We start from the raw sequence: 23,847 nt of genomic DNA on the forward strand, positions 1-23,847 counted from the left end.
GATACAATCAGCTCACACTTTCAATTTCAAGTAAGTTCTTTAAAACCAAAGCTATAAATGACTCGTGCATCACGTGATCTACACAGATGAGGACTGATGAGTTCCTCGGAAGTTGGACAGCAGCTTCGTGGATTCTAACCTTTTGTATTCTAATCTGTGCTGAGCTTCTAGGACACTTTGACAACAATGGAAGAGATCTATTGTAATGTTTATCCGGCAAAGCCCGACAACATTAAAGCCACAACAGATCAATCAGGTAAGAATGAACAAAGTGAGCTGTGTGTAGATGTTTCCTATAACCTGTCTCTGGTCTGTTCAGGTCCCCGCCGGTCTGAGGAGAGACTCCAGAGGGCTGTTGTTCCCGGTCTGTGCCTGCTCAGTGTTTTCCTGCTGGTCGGGCTCATCGGCCTCGGCGTCCACAGTGAGTCTGCTGCTGTCCATGAGTTAATAATAGTGTTGGCTTTTCTTCAACCTCCTCTTCCTTCTATCCAGTACATGCTTCTTTTTTTTTTTTTTTTTTAAATACAATAGTTGAAGGTAGGATTTTCCTTCCACTTGTACTTGTACTTGTACCACTTGTACTTCCATTTAATTGCAAGTAGCCATCAAACGCCTCACAGATATCTGCCTTTTTTTCTGAGGTTATACACTGTCAAAACATCACCTGATAATTTTTGATATATTTTCTTGTCTCAGAGAAATAAGGCCGCCCTGCATGAGAGAGGAAAGAGAGAATAGTTTAACTTCAGGTGGGCAGAGATGCAGAAAGCTATCCAACCGTTCAGCCTAACCCTAACCCTTGTGAACAGAAATCTCAAAGTCTCTGTAACACAAATTTGGCACAAACATTCACATTTTTGATGTGTTGTGAATTTGTTTAATGGCCAAAAATACTCACAAATCTGTCCATGGACCAAACCACTCTGCTGAACACAAAACAGTTTCAATTCAGCTTTTTTGCATTATTCATGATTTTTCGGAATTTTTCAGAAATCGAAACAGACGGACTCGAGTATGTTCGATGTGTCAGTATTTATCTTTATTTCAGACCATGAATCAGCCACAAAACTCGCCGTCATCAAAGCCAACCTGACTGAAGAGAGAAACCTGCTGATTGCCAACCTGACTGAAGAGAGAAACCTGCTGATTGCCAACCTGACTGAAGTGACTGAGGAGCTGAAGAGGCTTCAGCGTTTGGCCAAAAAGAGTGAGTGTCACTTTGCTAAAACACATCCCGGCTCACTTTACATGTATAACTCTACACATTTTCCACTCAGCATCTATTTTATGACTAAAACTAAATTAAAATATGATGCTGCCACGTTTTGACTCAGTATTATGTTTCATTCCAACCATCATCTGGAGTTCCAACTGTCCTCAGTTCTTCACTTCCTCACACAACTGTGATCTAAATATACTCAACAGCTGCCACACTGCCAGTCAAATATCAAGCTTTTAATGCGTTGAGTTTGACATTTCTTACAGAGAAAGCGTGTCCTGCAGGATGGAGGATGCTCCACTGTAGCTGTTATCACCTCTCCACCAAGTCTGCTTCATGGGAAGCAGCAAGAAAGGACTGCACAGCCAGAGGAGCAGATCTGGTGGTTGTAGACAGTCTGCACGTTCAGGTCCGGTCCGCTATGTGTAAATATTGTAGTTCATACAGATAGAATTCTGCCTGAAGAAGAAAAACGTGCAGCTGGAGGATCACGTCAAAGGTCTGGTGCCTGATTGGAAAGCTGTGCTAAAACAAATATAGAACCCTGTTTAATTTTGCAGAACTGGTATGTAGTTTACAGGATCGGTGTTCCTGTCAGTGGTTAAGCTTTTAGCCATACTGAGGTCAGACCTCAGGACTGAGTTAGTCAGGTCAGAACACACAAGTTTGTAATGTGGTCAGAACATTTGGAACAGACTTTCCTTCCTTTATCTTGAACAGGAATTCCTCACTGCATTCATCCAGCAAGAAACCTGGCTTGGTTTGACTGACAGAAACAGCGAGAAAACCTGGAAATGGGTCAACGGAGCTCCACTGAGTGTCAGGTCGGGAAAACAGTGACGTAGCATCTCTGCACGTACACAACCACCACTGTGCATGAACAGCTCTTTTTTCAATGACTGTATCTGTACGCAGAGAGTTGGGGACGTGGACGATGCTGATATGGTACTTTTTTTATTACTCTCCTAGTTATTGGCAAAAAGGGCAGCCAGATAAAGGTAACAGAAACCCAAAGTGGGGCAAAGAGGACTGTGGAATTCTTCAGCCCAACATGAACGCTGGAGAGAACTGGAACGACCTACGGTGTGACATCTCCAGGCAGTGGATCTGTCAAAAAACACTTTAATTGATTTTTTTAAGTCATATATTTGTCAATATTTTAAGATTACACGTAGATGACTGAAACTGAGAAAATGTACCATTAGAACAAAAAAAAAGTCCATAATGAATATTAACTGTGAAGTACCGTAAATGTTTTAACTTTTATTAAAGCATGATTGAATTTAAACTGCCAGAACAATGTCCAAAACTTATTTTAAACCATTTTATTTATGCGTATCCAAAAAGAAAGCTTCAGCCAGGATTCAAGAATTATAATAATGATAAGAGCAAGAGGATTAATGATATCCCATCATCCCTCAGTCAACAAGACTAACTATGATGAACAACATCTCATGGGTCTGATAATAATGTTGCTCTAAGAGGAGGTGCCATCACAAACTTTTTTGGCACTTGTGGGACTTCCTCTAAAGGGTTTGTCTGTGAGAGTAAAATATGAGTCATTCACCACAGCACAGACAAGATATTCTCAGAGCAGACTTCTCATCATCAGAGATGGACGATGAAATCTACGTCAACGTTGAAAAGGCCAAATCCGCCAACTTCAGACCTTCAACAAGTCCGACAGGTGAAAACATTCAGACAGTGAGGCTGAGAATGAATCTGTTTTATCACCTGTGTTTTCACTGAGCCGTCTTTTCAGGTTCAGGACCCAGCAGGTCTGCTGCCGTCGTCTTTCTGAGCCTGCTGAGTGCTTTCCTGCTGGCTGCACTCATCGGCCTCGGTGTCCTGACTCTGGTCAAGGAAAACAAGCTCTCCTCCCAGACTGAGGACCTGACCGAGATGACCGAAGAGCTGAAGAAGCTGCAGAGTTTGTCAAAACAGAGTGAGTGTTTGTTGGTCTGTGTGTTTCCGGTGTGTTTTCAGCAGCTCTCTGAACAGTTGAAAGCCTGTCACAGGAAATAAGTTTTAGAGTTCGTCTTACTCACCGTCAGAAGGTTCTCCACTAGAATAATCCTTCAATTTAAAACTCCTGGTTCTGTCTGCAGAGAAGACGTGTCCTGCAGGATGGACGAAGAACGACTGTGTCTGTTATCTCCTCTCCAATAAGTCCAGTTCTTGGGATGAGGGCAGAGACGATTGCAGAGCCCGAGGGGCCGATCTGGTGGTCATCGACACTCTTAAAGAGCAGGTATCCATTTTAACAAGGAAGTCACAGAATGAATTTGAATTATTTCACGACTAAACTAAAACTCGTCTTTCCATGAGGATCAGTATTTGTCTCAAAAAGGCTCACTGTGCTACTGTGGTTAAATTCCAACATTGTCTAATGAGCTCTCTGTATGTGTGCCAGCAATTTCTCTCGAATTTCAGCTCAGAAAGCGCTTGGATTGGTCTGACTGACAGAGCGGAGGAGGGACATTGGAAATGGGTCGATGGAACGCCGCTGACTGAGACGTGAGGCTTATTCTTATTTTTATTTTTCTGCTCATTGGCACAAGCAATGTACTGAAGAAAAAGGACAGACTTTAAACTTAGAGAAACTTAAAGACTTTTAACTTTAAATATGTGAACAAACAAACAACACGTAAACCCCAAAAAACTGACCAACTGCGTATTCCTGTTCTGATCAAAGAAGAATGCAGCAACCTCACTGAATGCACAAAATGAAACCTAAATACTTTTGTACCTATTAGACTATTGGATGCCATTTTATTTAATCACCCTAATTGGCCCAGCAGCCAATCAGATCCTGCCTGTGACGGTGCTGGGGCGGGCCAATGAGACTGCAGAAGTGTGCAACACTCACTGTGGTTTTGGGTTAAAATAGACCTTTTCACTTCAGACAGGGAACTACATCAGAAAGTAGTTTCCTTCTTCAGAAACCTGGGCTTCTAATGAACCTGTTTCCTGGCCCGTCAGGTTCTGGGAGATTAATCAGCCTGATAACGGCTCTGGAAGACCACAGTACGGGGAGGAAGACTGTGCAGAAATCAGAGGGGTTGGTCATAAACTTTGGAATGACCTGAACTGTGAGAGTCAGCTGCACTGGATCTGTGAACAGACTGCGTAGCACGTTTGGCTTTTCTTTTCTTTTCTTGTCTTTCTAACTGCTTGTGATACATAACAATCACACTGTCAGACTTCAGCTAATAAAGAACTTCCAAAACAAAAAATACACAATTGTCAAGTTAATTCTTATTATTGTTAAATAATGTTTTTGGTCCGATCTGCTGAGGCTCAGCATTAAATCCCTGAAAGGGGTTGAGTGCAGATCTGCGGCAGTTTTGATCTTCCCATGTTTCTCTGTCTGTCTTTGTCTCAAAATGCTGCAACATTAATTAGAAATATGTCCACGCTTTAAAAAGATAAGATAGTCATGAAGCCAAACTGTATTTTCAACAACTGACAGACTTTTTCTAAAAGACACATGAAATAAAACAAAACCATCTCTCCCATCAAATCCCAACAGCACTCTTCATTTTAAAGAAGCTGTATTCAAATGTTGGATTAGTTTTTTTTTTTTGTTTGTTTTTTTTTTTGTTTGGGGGGAGGGGGGGTTTCTTGCTTATTTCGTTTGTTTGTTTGTTTCGTTTTTTGTTTGTTGTTCAAAATGCTCAAATCCCCAAAAGACCCGACTCCAGACCAACAACCAGAGCGTCCTGCTCTGATGCTGTTTTCATGGCAATCACGTTGTGTTTCAGTCACATGATTAAAAATCATCACGTCTGAGACTTCAGGCTGGACGGAATATACTATAATAAACTGTTGAAAAAGGAAAACAGACCAAAACCGGCTGAGGAAGATGGATTACCGAGGAGAGACGACCGGTTTGATTTTACTTCATTTGTCTGTTTGTTTATACATTTTCAGGTTTTTATGTGATTCGTCCTTTTGTGTTACGTGTTGCCTTTTGTATTTTTCTCACATGAACACATGTTCTCTGTTTTAGAATTTTATTTTATTATAGCCTTCTAATGTCTGGGATGGGATGTTGATCAGGTATTCATTAATTTCTTCTCTTCTTACCCTAAAATCTCATAAAATTAAATCTTTCGGTTATTTTTTTATTAATGTATTGTCCTTAAAACTACTCAACTTTAAATGGACTGCCTAAATATTTTTAATTGAATATTTTTATTTGAAAATGCCTGCTAAAAACCTGACACTCTCAGAGGAAGGCTTCATGCTGTAACGTAGATAAAGTTTGCGTGTTTCTCTACAACAACATGACAGGAATGATTTTGTGGCAGAGAAACAACAACTGTTAGCTTTTGAATTAAAAATATGTTTTTCTTTTCGTCCACTGCAGCACTTTTGGAGGATTCATCGTCTCCTCAGTCATCTGGATGAAAGTCTAACTTCATCAAAATATATCATCATGATAATTTTATGCTTAATCAATCAATGTACCCATCAAATTAGGAAAAGTCATGAAATATGGAAAAAAAAAAAAAGTCAACTATTATTTTTTTGAATGACAAACATTGATTGGGATCAAAATGAGTCCGAGGATAACAGAAGGGTCACGTTTATTCTTAACGATCGAGCAGGCTATTTTAATATTTTATGTCAGGATGTCAGTTAAACCATCTGACTCCATTTCTTTAAAGGTGTTTCTTTGGGGTTTTGGTTTGTTTAGTTTTCTTTTTTTTTTTGCACCTCTGATGCTCTAGAGGAAGTAACAGTGTCAAAGTGTCACAGATGATCTCTGAAAGAGAACTGATTCTCAGAGCAGACTTCTCATCATCAGAGATGGACAATGAAATCTACGTCAACGTTGAAAAGGCCAAATCCGCCAACTTCAGACCTTCAACAAGTCCGACAGGTGAAAACATTCAGACAGTGAGGCTGAGAATGAATCTGTTTTATCACCTGTGTTTTCACTGAGCCGTCTTTTCAGGTTCAGGACCCAGCAGGTCTGAGAGGGGACTCTGTGCTGTCGTGGTCTTTCTGAGCCTGCTGAGTGTTTTCCTGCTGGCTGCACTCATCGGCCTCGGTGTCCTCTGTGAGTCTGGATCAGAAGGAGCTTTATTCTTTATTCTCATCAGGATCTGGACTTTAGTCTGTCAGTTGCGGTGTGTCGTCCTTCATGTCCTTATTTTGTTGTTTTGTTTCAAACGCAAAGCTGATTTTTTTTTAATCAAAGCATGTAAAGAAAACACATTCAGATATTTTCTTTAGGTGAAGTTTTATCAAAAAGGTACATTTCAGCTTTGATTAAAACATCAAGTATCTTTTATTTAAAATTGTAATCCACATTTAATGTACTTTTTTTTAATTTACTATGAAGATATTTGCTGGGAAAACACATTTTTGTTTTCTTCAATCAAAACATTATTATTCATAGACACCTTACAATATAAAGCAAAAAAACTGCAGCAAAATTAGGTTTTTCAAGCATTTCGACTTCTCTATTCTGTATTTTGTTTCACTTCCTTTTTATTATCTACGTTCATGTTTGTATTTTAGGATCATGTTGAGACTGAAGATGTTTTGTTTTTATCTGGATGAATCGTCTCCTGTTAATGTATGATGTGGATTATTTTGGATCCGATAAATGTGAAGTTGTCGTTTTGTTTTGTTTTATTTTAGACGATGAGTCCTCAAAACGTTCATCTTCAGAGCTCAGAGCCAACCTGACGGAGCTTCTTCGGATCAGTGAAGGCAAACTGTCGTCCCTGACCGAAGAGAGAGACCAGCTGAACGTCAGCCTCAGCGAAATCACTGAAGAGTGCAGCAGACTTCAGGGCTGGCGTAGAAGGAGTGAGCCACACACACACACACCAAAAAACATTTCACACAAAGGTTGTATTTCTCAAAAAGGAAGAATTTAAGAGCCACAGCTGCAGAGGAGGCCGGAGCATTGACAGCTGCTCCAGGAGCTCCGTGGCCTGACTCTCTGAAACGTTTGTGTCTCCTCCAGAGAACTGCTGCCCGGCAGGATGGAAGAAGTTCAGTCATTTCTGTCTTCTCCTCTCTAATGAGACCGGTTCTTGGGACGAGGGCAGGAAGGACTGCAGAGCCAGAGGGGCCGACCTGGTGGTGATAGACAGTCCTGAGAAGCAGGTGCGTGTCACTTTGGTACACATGTGAGTCTTCTGTGAGGTTGTGCAGCTACATGTTGGATAAAGAGCAAAGGAATCATAAAGAGAGTTTTTAGCAGCAGCCTGTCCAGAAATAATGAGAACATTAATTAATCTTCCAGCAACTGCAAAGTTTTTGAAGGTTCAAATAAAACTCGTGGAGGAAGAATTGTGTCCATCTCTGGAAATAAACCTGCCATCTTCTTCTGTTTCCTCATCAGGGATTCCTCATTTCCATGTCCACGACAGAAACTATAGCCTGGATCGGACTGACCGACAGAGTGGAGGAGGGAAACTGGACCTGGATAAACGGCGCTCCGCTCTCTGAGGGGTACGACCACAAAGTCAAATCAGTCCGAGAGGAAAATCTTCACCCAGGAAACTCACAAGATGGTGCTGTGGCTCCTTCAGGCGGCCATGTTTGAAAATGTTGAGTTTCCTGGTTTTATCACACAGAGGAGGCATCTGCTGATTAAGTCCCGTTGTAATTATGAGTCTTTTGGTTGATTCCTAAATGTGGAGCAGGTGACCTGCACGTTTAATGGTGAGGTTCAGAGACATCTGTATTTCTTATTCTCGCTCAGTTTTTAAAGTGCCGCTGGTTTTTGTAAATGGACTTCAGCTGACAGTTAGTCAGTCGACCCGTTGAACCAGTTTCTCACGGCTGAACGAGAATCTGTTTTTTTTAAACGGAGGGAGAAAATGTTGTGAAGCTGCTGCTTTTACTTTCACAAATGTTTTTACATTTCTTTAGTTGTTTGGTCAGTCTGTGTTGGTTTATTTTCCGTGAAGCAGACAGTGAAGTGTGTAGCTGTGGTTTGTTTGTTTGTTTGTTTGTTGTTGTTTGTTGTGGTTTGACATTCATCACACACGTCATGTTTCTAGATAAAGATATTTGTAAATAACAGATTTGGAAGGTTTTCAGGAGGTGTTGTTGGAGTCGAACTGCAGAGGAGTTAGTGTTAGTGTTAGATGAGGACTTGTCCTCCATGACTTTTGAATATTTTGGATATTAATGAAAGAATGATTGAATGCTGCAGGAGTCAGCTCGGGGTTCACAGATAATGTGTTTACGTGCTCCTCCATCAGGTACTGGAAGAGGTCCCAGCCTGATAACGGCGGTCAACCAAGGTCGAAAACCATGCAGGAGGACTGCGCCCACCTCACGGTGGGGTTGACAATCACCAATAACTGGAATGATTTGCCCTGTGAGTGGATACAAAAGTGGATCTGCGAGCAAAGCAGTAAATGTGATCAAGATGGACGTGACGGAGTTCAAATGAAGGCGTGAATCATCCTGATTTAGAAAACATTCTGTCAGCCTTTGTTTTCCCACACCGATGCTGAAAGATTAAACATTTTCAAATCAAATCAAATCAGATTTATTTATGTAGCACCAAATCATGAAGTCACATCACAGCTCTTTACATGTCGAGCAGGTCCAGACCAACAGCAGGAAAAACTTCCTTAAAGAGGCAGAAACCTCGGGCAGAACCGGGCTCCGACACAGTTTAATTTAACACACACTGATGAAACACATGGCAGCACGGCGGCACAGTGGTCAGCGCTGTTGCACCACAACAAGAAGGTCATGGGTTCAGTTCCCGGCCTGGGGCCTTTCTGTGAGGATTGTCAGCGGGGCGGTCGTTGCTCTGTCTGTCTGTTTTCTATCAAGTAGAAATCCAGGGAGGAAATTTCCTCCCAAGCTTCAGAAACTCCTTCTTGTGGTTCATTTACATTCAGCTCCTTATTCTTGATGATTTCGAGGTGAGGCTCACAGATCGCCTCGGCTCTCGTTTTGGCGATGTTCTCCATCTCGATGGTCAGGTGGCTGCTCACTTGTTTGGACAGGAGCTCTTTGTAAACCACCCTGTAGTGGGGGGGGCAGCATTCCCCCGACTTACAATAAGATCTGCTGATTTCAACAATGCTCCAAAGACACAGAGAAAAGAAGATCACAGTGAAGCCAATGTCCTGAAATCCAAACAAGGAGGGAACATCAACACTTTAAATATTATTTAATGTTCACTAAATATAATGTCACGTATTACATGAAAAAAAAATATATAATTTAGCTCGGTAAACATTTTCATGATGTGTTTTTGGTCTCAGTGTGAAGTTCAGGTCAGATCCAGGTTTGATTTGAAAACTTCCTCACTGATGATCAGATATTTATGCTCTGCTTTGCCTGCCAGACCGCTCTACTCTGTGTGTCCATACTTACCAGTGACATTGTCTTGTGTGCGTCCCGGATGCGTTGCTCATCATAGGACAGATTTGCTCTGCAGGGGATTCCAGTTTGAGATGCGTTCATGTTGGTCATCAGGCAGAGGTACCAGTCCCCATCAAACAGAACGGCAGACACCCAAAGAGCAACCAGACCGGCAAAAGTGATCACCAGGTTGAAAAAGAAGCTGCAGCAGTTCTTGCAGCAGTTCTTGCAGCATCTACTCCAAGATCTGCTGATCTTGGAGTAGATGCTGCAGCAGATCTTGGAGCAGATGCTGCAGTAAAGACTATAGTCAGACGTGTTCTTCTTCCAGTGGAAATGCTCAAAGATGATGTAGACCAGCGTGAGGATGGCCGGGGGGGCCACCAGGTACAGCCAACCGTTCAGATGAAAACCCTGCACACAGGAGCACACGAAGCTCATGTCCAGCATGTGCTGCAGGAAGCAGAAGAGGATTATCAGCGCGAACTTGCTCACAGCTGTGGTGATATATTTCAGCAGTTTCTCAGCGATGTCGTGGCCAAAGTTAGACATGTTGGGAACATGTCTGCTCCATCAGATGCTCCTTCTTCCACCAGCCGACTGTCACTGTCTGATAATTAAACGCTCCCCTTTTCTAGACAGCACTTATTGCCAGATGATACTTTCACAATGATGGCTCTGTGGCATTTCACTTCTCAAATGCCCGAGGAGGAATTTCCTCAACTTTACATTCTCATGCAGTTTCCTGTTTTAACAAGTGTAAACTCATCATCTTGAGGAACTTTGTATCTTTCATAATTTTTATCACGTGAATTTGAGGGTGGCAGAATTTTTCAGTGGTCTGAACACTGTTGATTTCTCGTCTCTGCAGCATGTGAGCGTTTCCAATCAAACGCTTGGTCAGTTTCCGTGAAGGAGTCTGATCATTAATTATACTGATTATTTGTGCTTCTATTTTTGTGACTGTACTGAGTTTTCATGGCTCTGAACAGCCAGAGCCCCTTTCTCATGTAAATCAATCACGAGCGCCTATAAATGTGATATGAACAAGATGCTGTGACAACATATCAACGAGTTTGAAGGCCACGCCTTAAAGGTAATATTTACTTATGGTGTTGAGTTTCTGCTGAGCAGAGCTGGCTGCTGTTCTGTCTGCGGTCTTTCTGGAGGAATCCCGGACGTTTCGGACGAGTGGTATGACTGGATCCTTCCTCCAGCCATGGCGACCCTCGGACAGATCATCTTCACCAGGTGAGGCCACGACCTGTGCACGTGTTGATGATTAAAAAAAAGCATCTGCAGTGGTGGAGGTTCAACCAGAGTCATGTGATTTTCACCAGTATTTTTGTCTCAGCACCTGAAACTCTGTGAACATCGGTTCACTACAAACGGCACCTTCACAAAAACCTGCAAGAGCATCACAGACCTGGTGTGTTAATGTCAAATGTCACGGTGCTCCTTTGCTATGACAGCTGAAGAACATGATTTCCAAACAGCTGTGATGGAAAAAAAAAAAAGAACAATGTCCTTTCAGTTTTATGTTTGGCGACAGTTTCAACACTTTAAAATATTTTCTACACCCACCACACAAAAATAAAATTGATCTTCTGGAAGCCACATGACTTTATCTGCAATTGTGTAAGTGCTAAACAAAATTTGGTTTTGGTCAAAAAAATGACTCTCTTACGTCAAATTAGTTTTTTTCTCAGTAAAATCTGCGACACCTGAAACGGTCACATGACGCCGATCTCTTCCTTCATTTGGGGAGCTCTCCCCCTGTTGCAACCATGCCTGCTCTCCCTTTCTTCATATTTTCAGTTTTTTATACCTGGGGTCATAAAAAGTTTAATCAGCCACAGTGGATCTCAGCTCTGACCTCACAGTTGTGTACTTCAGGAAACACAGCTGTATACTTCAGGAAATTATATTTGCTCCACTTCCTAATTTCATGAGCTGTTTCCTTTTTTTCTGTTTCCTCTCTGTGTGCAGCATGATTATACTCATCCTGGTGTTCGCCTCCCTGATCATCCTCATCCTGGGCTTGGCCTTCTCAGGTAAGACCAGGAGCACGCGGTTTGTGTATTCAGTACACAGCAGGTTGTTGTGCATGTTGAAAACGTCCCCACAGGTCGTCTTCAGGTACAACGAGGGCTCATGTTAGAGTTCAGTCTTCACAAAGTGAGCCGGAGCACACAGCGAGGGGGAACTCTGTAAATAAAAGAGCTGACATTTGTCAGTCAGCACCTGCCAAGATACACACCCAGAGGACACACTTCAGCGCTGCTGCACAGTCCTCACCGAATTATTATTATAATGTTGTGTTAATGTTATTTCACCTGAACTCACAAGACCTTCAGCTCAACACGTGCTTTTTCTTGTTTTCAGCAAATAAATTAGATTCAAATGGACGTTTAATAGTTTTATTTCCAAAAGCTCATGGAGAAATATCATCAGTATATTATCATATATCAACGTTTCACAGTTTCTGGGTTAGCTGGGCCTTTAGAGCCTTCCCTGTGTGGGTTCTAATCTGGGTCCTGGTCCTGGTCCCGCAGGGTCCTCTTCCGAGGTGATGAGCAGGGACTTGGCGCCCGTCGCCAACCTGGGAGAGGACGAGCTGCTCAGCTGCTTCCTGCAGACAGAAAGCGGGCAGAGCGCCATCAGACAGGTGTCAGTCACCTGGACCAAGGCCGACACACAGGGGGTCGTTTACCGTTATGAGGACGGCGCTCCGGATCTGGTGGACCAGAACTCGCAGTTTAGAGGCCGGACTCAGCTCTTCCCCGAGGACCTGGCGACGGGGAACGCCTCCCTGCTGATCCGGAGCGTGAGGAGGAACGACGAGGGAGAGTACACCTGCAGGATCAGCTCCTCGGCAGGACAAGGCCGGGTCCAAATCCACCTGAGGACAGCAGGTGGGACAGAAATCTTATGTTACATCCCATAATGTCATTATTTCTGATACAGAAGCCACAGGAGGAGAGACTGAGGTTCACAGATTTACTCACACACTCTTTAATTAGGTCATAAAGAGTCATCTGCTGCATTAGAACTCGTTCGTTGTCCTTTTTAGTGAATATTACATCACATCATATTGATGGATTCGTGATTTTCCTCCTTTTCCCTTTTTCAGCCTTTTCGTTTCCCACGTTCACCCTGTCAGACTGCGTCCTGGCGGCCGGGGCTCGCAGCTGGTTCCCCAAACCCAACGTGACGTGGCTGGACAGTGATGGAGAAGTCCTGCAGGGAGACACCAACTTCTCAGAAGGCTCTGGAGGGATTTACAGCGTCCACAGCTCCCTGACGCCGGTCAACGTCAGCAGCAGCTACATCTTTAGGATTGAGAACGACTTGGTGGCGTCTGTCTCCAGAGCGACTGTAACAGGTGGGAGTCCATCAGGACTTCATGATACCAAGTTAGAATTAGACCAGAAAAACCTGAATGGCTTTAAACGACTCGCACAACTCTGCAGCTCTAAATGAGATTTATCTGTAAGTGCATCTGACCAATTGCTGACGAAACATCAGAATAATATAATATTTCCACTTCATGAGAATAAATTATTAACTTCGTTATTATTTCTGAAACAAATGATGCTTCACTAAAAGTTAAAATCAGATAAAATTTTAATTATTCCTGAAAACAAGATAAGATAAGATATTCCTTTATTTACATCGTTTCAGCAGCACATGGAGAGCAATAGAAAAGCAGAATATGTACTAAAAATAACCATAATAGATAGAATATATAATAAAAATAAAAATAATAACTGACTGGCATTATTTACACCAGAAAAGTTGGTACTGATTAATATTCCAGACATGAAAGTGTTACTGCACACAATAAATGGATGCATAAATGAATTTCTGCTGCACACAATATAAATTGAATGTATAATTGGTGTTGCTGAGACAGCGTTGGACGTCAGACTTTCCAGCTTGGGGGTATTTGTTTTTGGTTTTTTTTATAAATGTATAAATGAAACCTTTCTTTCAGACTCTGGTGTATCTGTCAGCTCGTACTTCACGCCCTTCAGTGCTGCTTCCTCCCTGCTGCTGCCGTCCCGTTTGAGCTTTATGAGCAGCTTCCTCGTCCCACTCATCTTCATCTTCGACTGACAAACGCAGATATCTCATCAGTCTCATCAACATGAAATGTTTTTCATGGGCTGCACGGAGTTAAAGTTCATTTCTGAATGTTGTTGTTATGAATGATCACAGTGGTCATTGTTACCATGTAACAGCGTTAATCTCTAATTATTTCCCTGCTGTATGTCATGACTGTAAGTTACTTATTTATCAGCACATTTTCCAAAATTATTGTTATTCAGAGTTTTTATTAAAAATGTCTCTCAAACATAAAACTACTTGTGTTGTGTTAAAGCTGTATTCATACAAATAAAATATCAATAAGTATATGAATATTTTTATTTAAAGATTAATTCTACACATATTATTGCACATTGCAGTTAAAACGTAACTGTACATTTAAATAGATTTCATTTAATATCAATATTTTACCAATGACACAAAATTAAATGAAATTAAATTACTGAAGCTCTCCATAAAAAATAATTTCTCCGTCCTGCCAACAGATGGAGACAGTCAGAGTCCCAGACGGGATTTAGGAGTCCTGGGAGTCTGATCCAGACCGGATGGTCTGCTGTAGGCCGGGTGTCATATGTCCGAGGGGACCGTGAACGCAGCTCGCTCCAGCCGAGGAGAAGTTGGACTTTTTGGTTTTTTATTCTCAAAAATTCTCAAAAATTAATCCGGAAAAAGAAGTTAAACCGATCCGGATTCGTGTGATCTGGTCCTGGTCCTAGTTCTGAAGCAGAGGCGGTTGTTTTTCGCTTGTGTGGAGCTCAGCGGGTTCATGGTGGTTTGTTTTCGGCTCCAGGAGTCACTGAATCCGGATCATGTCGGAGGAGAGTCCGGAGCGGCCCCGGCTGGGCCCGGATCCGGATCAGACCGGGTCCTCCGTGAACCCCAGAGCGGTTTGTAAGGCGTGTGACCGGCTGTACCGGGACCCGAAGATCCTGCCGTGTCTGCACAGCTTCTGCTCGGACTGCATCGACCGGTTGGAGCCCTTCTCCGGCCCGGACCGGGACCGGGACCGGATCACCGTGCTGTGTCCGGCCTGTGACTCCGAGGTGGAGCTCCCTCCGTCCGGGCCGGCCGGACTCAGCACGGACCACCTGGCCCTGGATGAAGTCTTCCAGGAGACTCTGCTGACGACCGGCCGGCCGGGGTGCGACCTCTGCGGGGAGGGAGAGGCCGAGAGCCGCTGCCAGGTCTGCTCCGTCAACCTGTGCGAGTTCTGCTGCCAGGCACACAGGTAGGCCCGATCCGAACCGGTCCGAACCGGTCCGAGCGGATCTGACCCGATCCGAGCCGGTCTGAGCCGGTCCGAACCGGTCCGAGCGGATCTGACCCGATCCAAGCCGGTCTGAGCCGGTCTGAGCCGGTCTGAGCCTGTCCGACCCGGTCCGGTCCAGTTTATGTTCCCATTATATTATATTATATATTCTGAGTATCATTCTATTTTATAGAAGCCAACAAACGTAGTTTCTTCTGTTCCCTGATTAATCCCATCCTGACTTCTATCTTCATTTTATATTTACACATTTACTTTAGTACTCTCGTTGTACTCTCGTTGTACTCTCTGTGTACTCTCGTTGTACTCTCTGTGTACTCGTTGTACTCTCGTTGTACTCTCTGTGTACTCTCGTTGTACTCTCTGTGTACTATCGTTGTACTCTCTGTGTACTCTCTGTGTACTCTCTGTGTACTCTCGTTGTACTCTCTGTGTACTCTCTGTGTACTCTCTGTGTACTCTCGTTGTACTCTCGTTGTACTCTCTGTGTACTCTCTGTGTACTCTCTGTGTACTCTCGTTGTACTCTCTGTGTACTCTCTGTGTACTCTCGTTGTACTCTCTGTGTACTCTCTGTGTACTCTGTGTACTCTCGTTGTACTCTCTGTGTACTCTCTGTGTACTCTCTGTGTACTCTGTGTACTCTCGTTGTACTCTCTGTGTACTCTCTGTGTACATATTTATTGTTTTATTTTACTCGGTTCTTCTCTGTTCTACCTTTTTGTGTTACACGCTGACAAAGTCACACACTGAAGTTGTGTTGTTTTCTTCTGTTGTATTTAGGTTTAATAGGTTCTGACTCTCTTTATCTTTTCATTCCACTCTGTCTCGTCTTAATGTTGAAGCCGATCTGTGCTCGGTGTTTTTTCTGTCCTCCTGCAGCAGCTGACCTTCAGATGAGGCCTGACCTCGGTGTTCGTCCTGCTGATACACTCATCGTCTCGTTCGTCTGCTCTCTCTGCAGGCGCCAGAAGCGAACGGCGTCTCACTCCGTTCAGGCCGTGGAGGAGCTGAGGGCCCGCGGCCGCCTCTGCCGCCCCGTCCTCTGCTCCCTCCATCCGGGCCAGGAGCTGCGGCTCTTCTGTCAGCAGTGCGACCTGCCCGTCTGCCCGGAGTGTGCCGCCACGCTGCACCGCGACCACCGCTGCTGTCCCGCACGTGACGTCATCAACCGTCACGGAGACCGCATCCGGGAGCTGGTCTCCGTCTGTCTGCGGCCTCGCCTGGAGCGCCTGGAGGAGTCGCTGCAGAAGGTGCTGGTCAGCTCACCGTCATCCCAAATTCAGAGGCCAGCCGCCTCTTTAACGCACTTCTATGGATTCCACGCAGGTGGAGCTTTCCCAGCAGGCTTTGCAGGCACGAGTGGAGGCGACAGCCGATGAGGTGAGGGCGTTCGCACGGGGCTACGCCAGCGCTGTGGAAGCTCACTGCCTGTCTCTGCTGCGACGCCTGGACGAGCTGCGAGTCCAACGCAGGTATGAAGGAACACAGACCCTCAAAACATGGAGGACAGCGCGGCACCGACCGGGTTTAAATCCGGAGGGGTGAAGGTTTGTCTCCGCTCTGAACAAGGCGACCTCTGACCTTTTCCTCGCATTCCGAACGTCCTCTCCATGTTCTTCTTCTGGACTTCGACTTCCTCGCCAGCGTCCTTTAACTGTTCTTATTCTTTGCTTTCACGATAGAAATGATCATTTTTCTGTATTTCTGATTCTGATGACATGAGTCCAAACATGAGAAGTGATTTAACCTGATTAAACAACCGGACCACGGCAGCAACGGAGACGAGACCGTGTCAGAAAACGTAAATAAGCTGTGAAAATCTGAAGGTCTCCCTCGGCAGCCAGGGTTCGAAGTGAAGAGCTTGTTTTTGTTTTCGGAGGTATAAAAGATGAACTGGTTGAAAATGAAGCGTTGTGGATCCGGACGTGAATGGTGGTTGATGGCGGACGGATTATTCAGAGAGAATGTCGTTCCCGCTGTGTTTGTGGATCAGGAACCAGCTCCACCTGCAGAGGGCCCAGCTGCAGCAGGTCCTGCTGGACGTCCGAGGCGCTGTGGAGTTCACGGAGAGACTGCTGGGCTGCGGGTCCGACGCCGAGATCCTGAGCGCCAAAGGAGTGACCCTGAGGAGGCTGACCAGTCTGGCGGAGAGCAGCTACGACCCCCACCCGGCGTCTGTCGCCCCCGACGACGGCAGCAGCATCAGCTTCCTGCCCAGAGAGCCAGCGGGGGAGGTGGAGGGCTTCCCGGTGGTCGGCGTCATCAACTCCAAGACCACGGACGTCAGCAAGTGCACCATCGAAGGGGACGGTACGGTGATTTATCGCACGTTGTTATCGACATAAAACCTTTGTCTGGGTTGGCTCAACACTGGAATGTGTTTTTGGTTTTTGTGTGTCCTGGAAAAGTTACACACTGTTGTTTCCCTCCTGGGAGCGTAAATTCCTGTGAGACTGCAGGAATGTGGAGGCCTGAAGGCGACAGACTGGGGTTTACACACAAACATCATCCTTCTGTCTGAATACACTAAAAGTCCCTCCATTATTCATAAAATTATGAAAATGTCCAAATTAAGTCAGAATTAAAGTGGCAACCTCAAGAAATGATCCAAAAGAGCACACAAAAAACAGAGTCGGTCGTCCGATGCGTCTTCACACACACACAGACTAAAGTAGGCTCACATCCTGATGGCTTTTATTGCACTGTGGTCAAAAGGGTCAGTCTGTGTGGCTTTTATGGGATGGGGGGGTCATTTTGCCCCCTGGTGACTTTCTCACCCCCACTATTAGAGAGGAAAAGGGAGGGTGTGTGCCATAAGAGGGTCTGGACTTCAGGGGCCACAACAGCTGGCTCTTCAATAGAGACAGCAGCTGGGAACTCAGCAGAGAGAACACACACACACACACACACACACACACACACACACACACACACACACAGACACACACAGACACACACAGACACATACACACACACACACACACACACACAGACACATACACACACACATTGACACACACACACACACACACACACACATACACACACACAGACACAGACACACACAGACATACACACACACACACACACACACACACACACACACACACACACACACACACAGACACATACACACACACACACACACACACACACACACACTGATAATTCACACCCATTAGTAGCAGCAGCCGTCCAGGAGAGACTCGGGTCGAGCCGCAGAAAGGAGCCATCTGATAAGGATGCCACCAGGCCGAGCTAACCGAGGATGGCGTTGGTTTTAACTATATTTCCTCTTAACCTTTGACCTCCTGGCTGTCCCAGGTCTGCAGCAGGGCCGGCAGGGCCAGCAGAGCAGCTTCGCCCTGGTGTGTCGAGACTCGGCCGGAGAGCAGACGGCACGAGGTGGCGAGCACGTCCTGGTCAGTGTCGTCCACAGGGAGAAGAAAAACTGGTGAGTGTGCGACGCCATCTGACCTTCGGTGTCGCCGTTTTCACTTTCTTAGGCAGATCTGCTTCAACAAGTGGAACCTCGTAGAACTAAACATTAAAGTGTGGTGGGCACTGATGGCTCTGAGGTTTTATCCTGTCAGGGAGAAAAACAGCTGCAGGTTGGAGGTCAACGATGATCAAGTTTCACCAGCTGCTTGGAGCAGGTCAACGGGCCGAGTGTACTCTGTGTACTGTCTGTGTACTGTGTGTACTGTCTGTGTACTGTGTGTACTGTCTGTGTAGTGTCTGTATACTGTCTGTGTACTCTGTGTACTGTCTGTGTACTGTCTGTATACTGTCTGTGTAGTGTCTGTATACTGTCTGTGTACTCTGTGTACTCTCTGTGTACTCTCTGTGTACTCTCTGTGTACTCTCTGAATTTTGCTGTTGCTCTGTGTACTCTCTGTGTACTCTCTGTGTACTCTCTGTGTACTCTCTGTGTACTCTCTGTGTACTTTCTGTGTACTCTCTGTGTACTCTCTGTGTACTGTCTGTATACTGTCTGTGTAGTGTCTGTATACTGTCTGTGTACTCTCTGTGTACTCTCTGTGTACTCTCTGAATTTTGCTGTTGCTCTGTGTACTGTCTGTGTACTCTCTGTGTACTCCCTGTGTACTCCCTGTGTACTCTCTGTGTACTCTCTGTGTACTCCCTGTGTACTCTCTGTGTACTCTCTGTGTACTCCCTGTGTACTGTCTGTGTACTCTCTGTGTACTCTCTGAATTTTGCTGTTGCTCTGTGTACAGTCTGTGTACTCTCTGTGTACTCTCTGAATTTTGCTGTTGCTCTGTGTACTGTCTGTGTACTGTCTGTGTACTCTCTGTGTACTCTCTGTGTACTCTCTGTGTACTCTCTGTGTTCACCATGAGCACTAACAGCTGTTAACTTCTCAGTTTCTTTCAGACCTTCAGCTCAGCAGACTGCAGCCACATTTATCACCAGCTGCTTTAAAACCATAATGAGTGAACAGTGAATGAGTGAATGAGTGAATGAGTGAACAATGAGTTTCAGGTTGGTTAATAATTATTTCTCCAGAAACAAGCTCTCACAGCTGACGTTGGTCTAACAAACGTGCTGGTTTGTTGTGTTTTCCTTCAGCACAGTGGAGACAACAGTGGTCGACAACGACGACGGGTCCTACGGTGTTTCGTACACACCTGAAGAGCCGGGGCTGTACTCAGTGTGGGTGTGTGTCAGAGCTCAACACGTCAAGGTACGAGGCAACGAGCTGCGTGCTGAAGTTACAGCCTGCCCTGAGACATTCAGGGGGCGCTCGAAAAAAGAGGCCACTTTTTCCTGAAATGAAAAAGGAAAAAACATGCCGCGGCCGTGTGTGTTTATTTCCTCATTAATGCTCAATATTTCTAAGCATTAGTCCGGAGTAGAAGCCAGATTTACGTAGTCACACCTGAACATCTCATTACAGCAACCCTGCAGTCCTACTGGATTAGACTGGACCTCCATAGAGACCAGACCAGACCAGTCCAGACCAGACCAGAGACTGGACCTCCATAGAGACCAGACCAGAGACCAGACCAGAGACCAGACCAGAGACCAGACCAGAGACTGGACCTCCATAGAGACCAGACCAGAGTCCAGACCAGACCAGAGACTGGACCTCCATAGAGACCAGACCAGTCCAGACCAGACCAGAGACTGGACCTCCATAGAGACCAGACCAGAGACCAGACCAGAGACCAGACCAGAGACTGGACCTCCATAGAGACCAGACCAGAGTCCAGACCAGACCAGAGACTGGACCTCCATAGAGACCAGACCAGTCCAGACCAGACCAGAGACTGGACCTCCATAGAGACCAGACCAGTCCAGACCAGACCAGAGACTGGACCTCCATAGAGACCAGACCAGACCAGACCAGTCCAGAGAATGGACCTCCATAGAGACCAGACCAGACCAGACCAGACCAGAGACTGGACCTCCATAGAGACCAGACCAGTCCAGACCAGACCAGAGACTGGACCTCCATAGAGACCAGACCAGAGACCAGACCAGAGACTGGACCTCCATAGAGACCAGACTAGAGACCAGACCAGAGACTGGACCTCCATAGAGACCAGACCAGAGTCCAGTCCAGACCAGAGACTGGACCTCCATAGAGACCAGACCAGACCAGACCAGTCCAGACCAGACACTGGACCTCCATAGAGACCAGACCAGTCCAGACCAGAGACTGAACCTCCATAGAAACCAGACCAGAGTCCAGACCAGTCCAGAGAATGGACCTCCATAGAAACCAGACCAGAGTCTAGACCAGACCAGTCCAGAGACTGGACCTCCACAGAGACCAGACTAGAGACCAGACCAGTCCAGAGAATGGACCTCCATAGAGACAAGACCAGTCCAGACCAGAGAATGAACCTCCATAGAAACCAGACCAGAGTCTAGACCAGACCAGTCCAGAGACTGGACCTCCATAGAGACAAGACCAGTCCAGACCAGAGAATGAACCTCCATAGAAACCAGACCAGAGTCCAGACCAGTCCAGAGAATGGACCTCCATAGAAACCAGACCAGAGTCTAGACCAGACCAGTCCAGAGACTGGACCTCCACAGAGACCAGACTAGAGACCAGACCAGTCCAGAGAATGGACCTCCATAGAGACAAGACCAGTCCAGACCAGAGAATGAACCTCCATAGAAACCAGACCAGAGTCTAGACCAGACCAGTCCAGAGACTGGACCTCCATAGAGACCAGACCAGAGTCCAGACCAGACCAGTCCAGAGACTGGACCTCCATAGAGACCACCAAAGTCCAGATCAGACCCCTACAGAAAATAGACTAGAGCAGTCCAGACTGGACACAGCTTCAGACTGTGTTTATTGTGTTTAGTGACGGAGTCCTGAAGTCCTCCGCTGACTGACTCTCTGATGTCCCCCTGCAGGGTTCTCCGTTCGCTCTGAATGTGAAGAGGACGTTCAGGCGTCACAGCGGGACGTTTCACTGCTGCTCCTTCTGCTCCAGCGGAGGAGACAAAGAGGCACGCTGTGGCTGCCCAGGAACAATGCCAGGTACTAACCCGACCCGAACCCATCATTTTACAAAGCGTGATCTCTCTCTGCTCTCCTTTCTTTCATTAAAAACACCTTCAGGTTCTCGTCTTCAGTCAGAATTCTGGCCTCCTGTGGTGACCTGTCTGTCTGTCTGCCTGTCTGCCTGCAGGAGGATTTAAAGGCTGTGGTCACAGTCACAAGGGGCACCCTGGGAAACCCCACTGGTCCTGTTGTGGCAGCACGGCGGAGCAGTCAGAGTGTCTGCCCCGGAGCGTGCTGGCCGCCGTTTCCCCCCGCGGCCACCTGCGAACCGTCGAGCTCTGAGGTGACGCCGAGATGATGCAAGATAACGGAGGGCGGCGGCAACCGAAAGGTTAGAGCTGCAGCTGAGGGTGGATGGTGTGACTTCAGAAGGTCAGACACAAAGTGAACTGAAACTATGATCAAAGCGTTCTCCGTCCAGCTCTGCCACAGAAACCAAAGTGAGGAAATATCAGTTTGTTGTTCAGTGCCTTGTTTTGTTGAGTGTCGCACAAACTACTTCACCGCTCTGTGATGCTGCTTTAAGTCGGATCGTGTGATTTGTGTCAGGCGGGACCCATTCAGCGCTTTATTTACCTCCATGAGAAGCAGCAGCTATAGTGTTTGCATGGTGTGTGTCTCTGTGCAAATCAGGGCAGATGAAATGTCGTATTAACCCAATACTACAACCAACAATCAGAAGTGGCATTAATGGGAAGGCAGAATAAATATGATGGGCACAGTGGAGCAGATCCCCTAAATCCCAGCAGGGGGCCTCCTCCTGAATCTGCCTTGCTGAAATGCACAGCGGTATTTTATTTTATTTATTTTTTATTTTGAGTTTTGCTTTAGCTTTGTTTCACGTTCCTTTCATCAGCCATCTTCTGCTCCCGGCTCAGAGCTGCTGTAGATGTTGAAATTACAGCAAAGGGTGTTTTTTTTTTTTTTTTTTTGTCCTGTTCTTTTAGATCAAAAATTGGATCGATCACAGCCTGAGCTGACTCAGATTGGCACAGAATTTAGGGGATTGTTTGGTTGAAGTCATTTAAATGCAGGAAGTAAAAAAAAAAAAAACCAAACAAAACACAAAAGCAACCATTTTTCTCGCCAGCTAGAATTTTGCTGATTCCAGATTCATTGTGGAAATAAGTTAATGTATTATGTTTCTTAGTTTATAGACCTAACCTGGAACTATTACCCCTTTATTTCTTTATCTTCATTTTCACACCAAATTGTTATATAAGAAGCGTTTCCCCCAGGTACTTAACTTTAGATACGTGTAGTAATTCTAAAATCATAAAGAATTAGGCATCAGAAATACAAAAATAAAAAAAAAGAATATATTTAGATTGTACTTCTACACATTTAGTCAATATTAAATATAAGGAAGTGATTATATTCCATGTCTTCTACTGCAGTGCCATATGCTGTTACCATCAGACACACCGTGCCTGTAACAGAACAAATTGTTCTGAACCACACACACACACACACCACAATTTTTTTATGTATTTCTCTCCAGTGCTTCATTGTTGCTGTTCAAACCTGCACACAATAGGGACTCATTAAGAGCTCGATCTCCAGCGTGGCTTTATGTGGGAAACAATGAGAGCTCGGAGATGCCGTCACCTCTCAGAGTATAAAAGTCATTCCTCTCCAGAGGCTGTGACACAAACTGAAGAGACTCTCAGTGCCTTTGTGAGTTTTCTGTACTCTGAACGTGCCTTATCTAAGAGAGAATTCAAACAGACTGAGTTTAAACTTGAAGATTAACCGCCTTCATTTGTGGTCCAAGGTCTTCACAATGACACTGTGAGCGTGCTGCTGCTGCTGTTTACAATTTGTGATTTTGTCATTTCACACTGGTTGTACATTAATCTGTATCCTGCAGTTTTATTTCAACAGTTTTCAATCGAGTGGTTTTTTTTTTTTGCTTGTTTTTTTTTTTTTTTTTTTTTTTTTTCCCTGAATGGTGAAATAAATCATTTATTATCACTTTTGAATTTCTGCTTCATTCCTTCATGGACAAAACACACAGGAAACAAAAGGCAAACAAAAATCTTCATGTCCTCAAAACCAACATAATAGCTTGTTCTTTTAACTTTCAATTGGAGTAATAAAATCATTATCTATCTGAGATCTGAGAAAAAAAATCTGGCTGCAAATGAAGGCAGATCTACAATTAGAAGGATTTTTAATTAGATTGTGCTATTTTAGAAGGAATTAATTTCTTTCTATGAAGGCCAACCTTTGTCTTAACCCTGATTTTCAATGCGTCCAAGATTGCATTTGTTACGTCTAATCAGGCAATATTTTTGAACGTTTGTTGATTTTTTTTTTTTAGATCGAACTGAAGCAGAAATTT

General features: G+C 45.0%; 5 protein-coding genes across 7 annotated transcripts; 4 read left to right on the plus strand and 1 right to left on the minus strand.

Moving 5' to 3' along the window:
- Window positions 1–47: 47 nt before the first annotated feature.
- On the plus strand, window positions 48–3,122 carry LOC115061930 (C-type lectin domain family 4 member E-like). Of its 3 annotated transcripts, none has more exons than XM_029530511.1 (6): window positions 48–421; window positions 1,049–1,083; window positions 1,117–1,207; window positions 1,486–1,628; window positions 1,940–2,043; window positions 2,189–3,122. In XM_029530511.1, exons 1-6 carry the CDS (start codon window positions 187–189, stop codon window positions 2,343–2,345), a joined length of 765 nt encoding a protein of 254 aa, XP_029386371.1. In that variant the 5' UTR covers window positions 48–186; the 3' UTR covers window positions 2,346–3,122. The 3 variants fall into 3 exon arrangements, with proteins under 3 accessions (XP_029386371.1, XP_029386372.1, XP_029386370.1); XM_029530512.1 differs by having other exon boundaries at window positions 48–256; window positions 320–421; window positions 1,049–1,207; XM_029530510.1 differs by having other exon boundaries at window positions 1,049–1,207.
- LOC115062127 (uncharacterized) lies at window positions 2,742–8,688 on the plus strand. Its single transcript, XM_029530747.1, has 11 exons — window positions 2,742–2,906; window positions 2,982–3,164; window positions 3,328–3,470; window positions 3,633–3,736; window positions 4,202–4,348; window positions 5,956–6,098; window positions 6,183–6,287; window positions 6,875–7,045; window positions 7,206–7,348; window positions 7,587–7,696; window positions 8,455–8,688. The coding sequence occupies exons 1-11, from the start codon at window positions 2,774–2,776 to the stop codon at window positions 8,654–8,656; spliced, it is 1,584 nt and encodes a 527-aa protein (XP_029386607.1). The 5' UTR covers window positions 2,742–2,773; the 3' UTR covers window positions 8,657–8,688.
- Window positions 8,689–8,997: 309 nt separating this feature from the next.
- On the minus strand, window positions 8,998–10,129 carry LOC115062128 (uncharacterized). The gene is made up of 2 exons (XM_029530748.1): window positions 9,590–10,129; window positions 8,998–9,339 (listed from the first exon to the last, which is right to left on the minus strand). Exons 1-2 carry the CDS (start codon window positions 10,127–10,129, stop codon window positions 8,998–9,000), a joined length of 882 nt encoding a protein of 293 aa, XP_029386608.1.
- A 602-nt stretch (window positions 10,130–10,731) lies between these two features.
- vtcn1 (V-set domain containing T cell activation inhibitor 1) lies at window positions 10,732–13,898 on the plus strand. Its single transcript, XM_029531043.1, has 5 exons — window positions 10,732–10,828; window positions 11,567–11,631; window positions 12,133–12,492; window positions 12,711–12,962; window positions 13,575–13,898. Exons 1-5 carry the CDS (start codon window positions 10,797–10,799, stop codon window positions 13,694–13,696), a joined length of 831 nt encoding a protein of 276 aa, XP_029386903.1. The 5' UTR covers window positions 10,732–10,796; the 3' UTR covers window positions 13,697–13,898.
- A 338-nt stretch (window positions 13,899–14,236) lies between these two features.
- On the plus strand, window positions 14,237–22,585 carry trim45 (tripartite motif containing 45). The gene is made up of 8 exons (XM_029492979.1): window positions 14,237–14,915; window positions 15,918–16,206; window positions 16,283–16,428; window positions 16,950–17,266; window positions 18,281–18,410; window positions 19,547–19,661; window positions 21,353–21,479; window positions 21,631–22,585. The coding sequence occupies exons 1-8, from the start codon at window positions 14,497–14,499 to the stop codon at window positions 21,783–21,785; spliced, it is 1,698 nt and encodes a 565-aa protein (XP_029348839.1). The 5' UTR covers window positions 14,237–14,496; the 3' UTR covers window positions 21,786–22,585.
- The last annotated feature ends 1,262 nt before the right edge of the window (window positions 22,586–23,847 follow it).

Source organism: Echeneis naucrates, chromosome 21, assembly GCF_900963305.1.
Source record: "Echeneis naucrates chromosome 21, fEcheNa1.1, whole genome shotgun sequence".
NCBI classification, from domain to species: Eukaryota; Metazoa; Chordata; class Actinopteri; order Carangiformes; family Echeneidae; genus Echeneis; species Echeneis naucrates.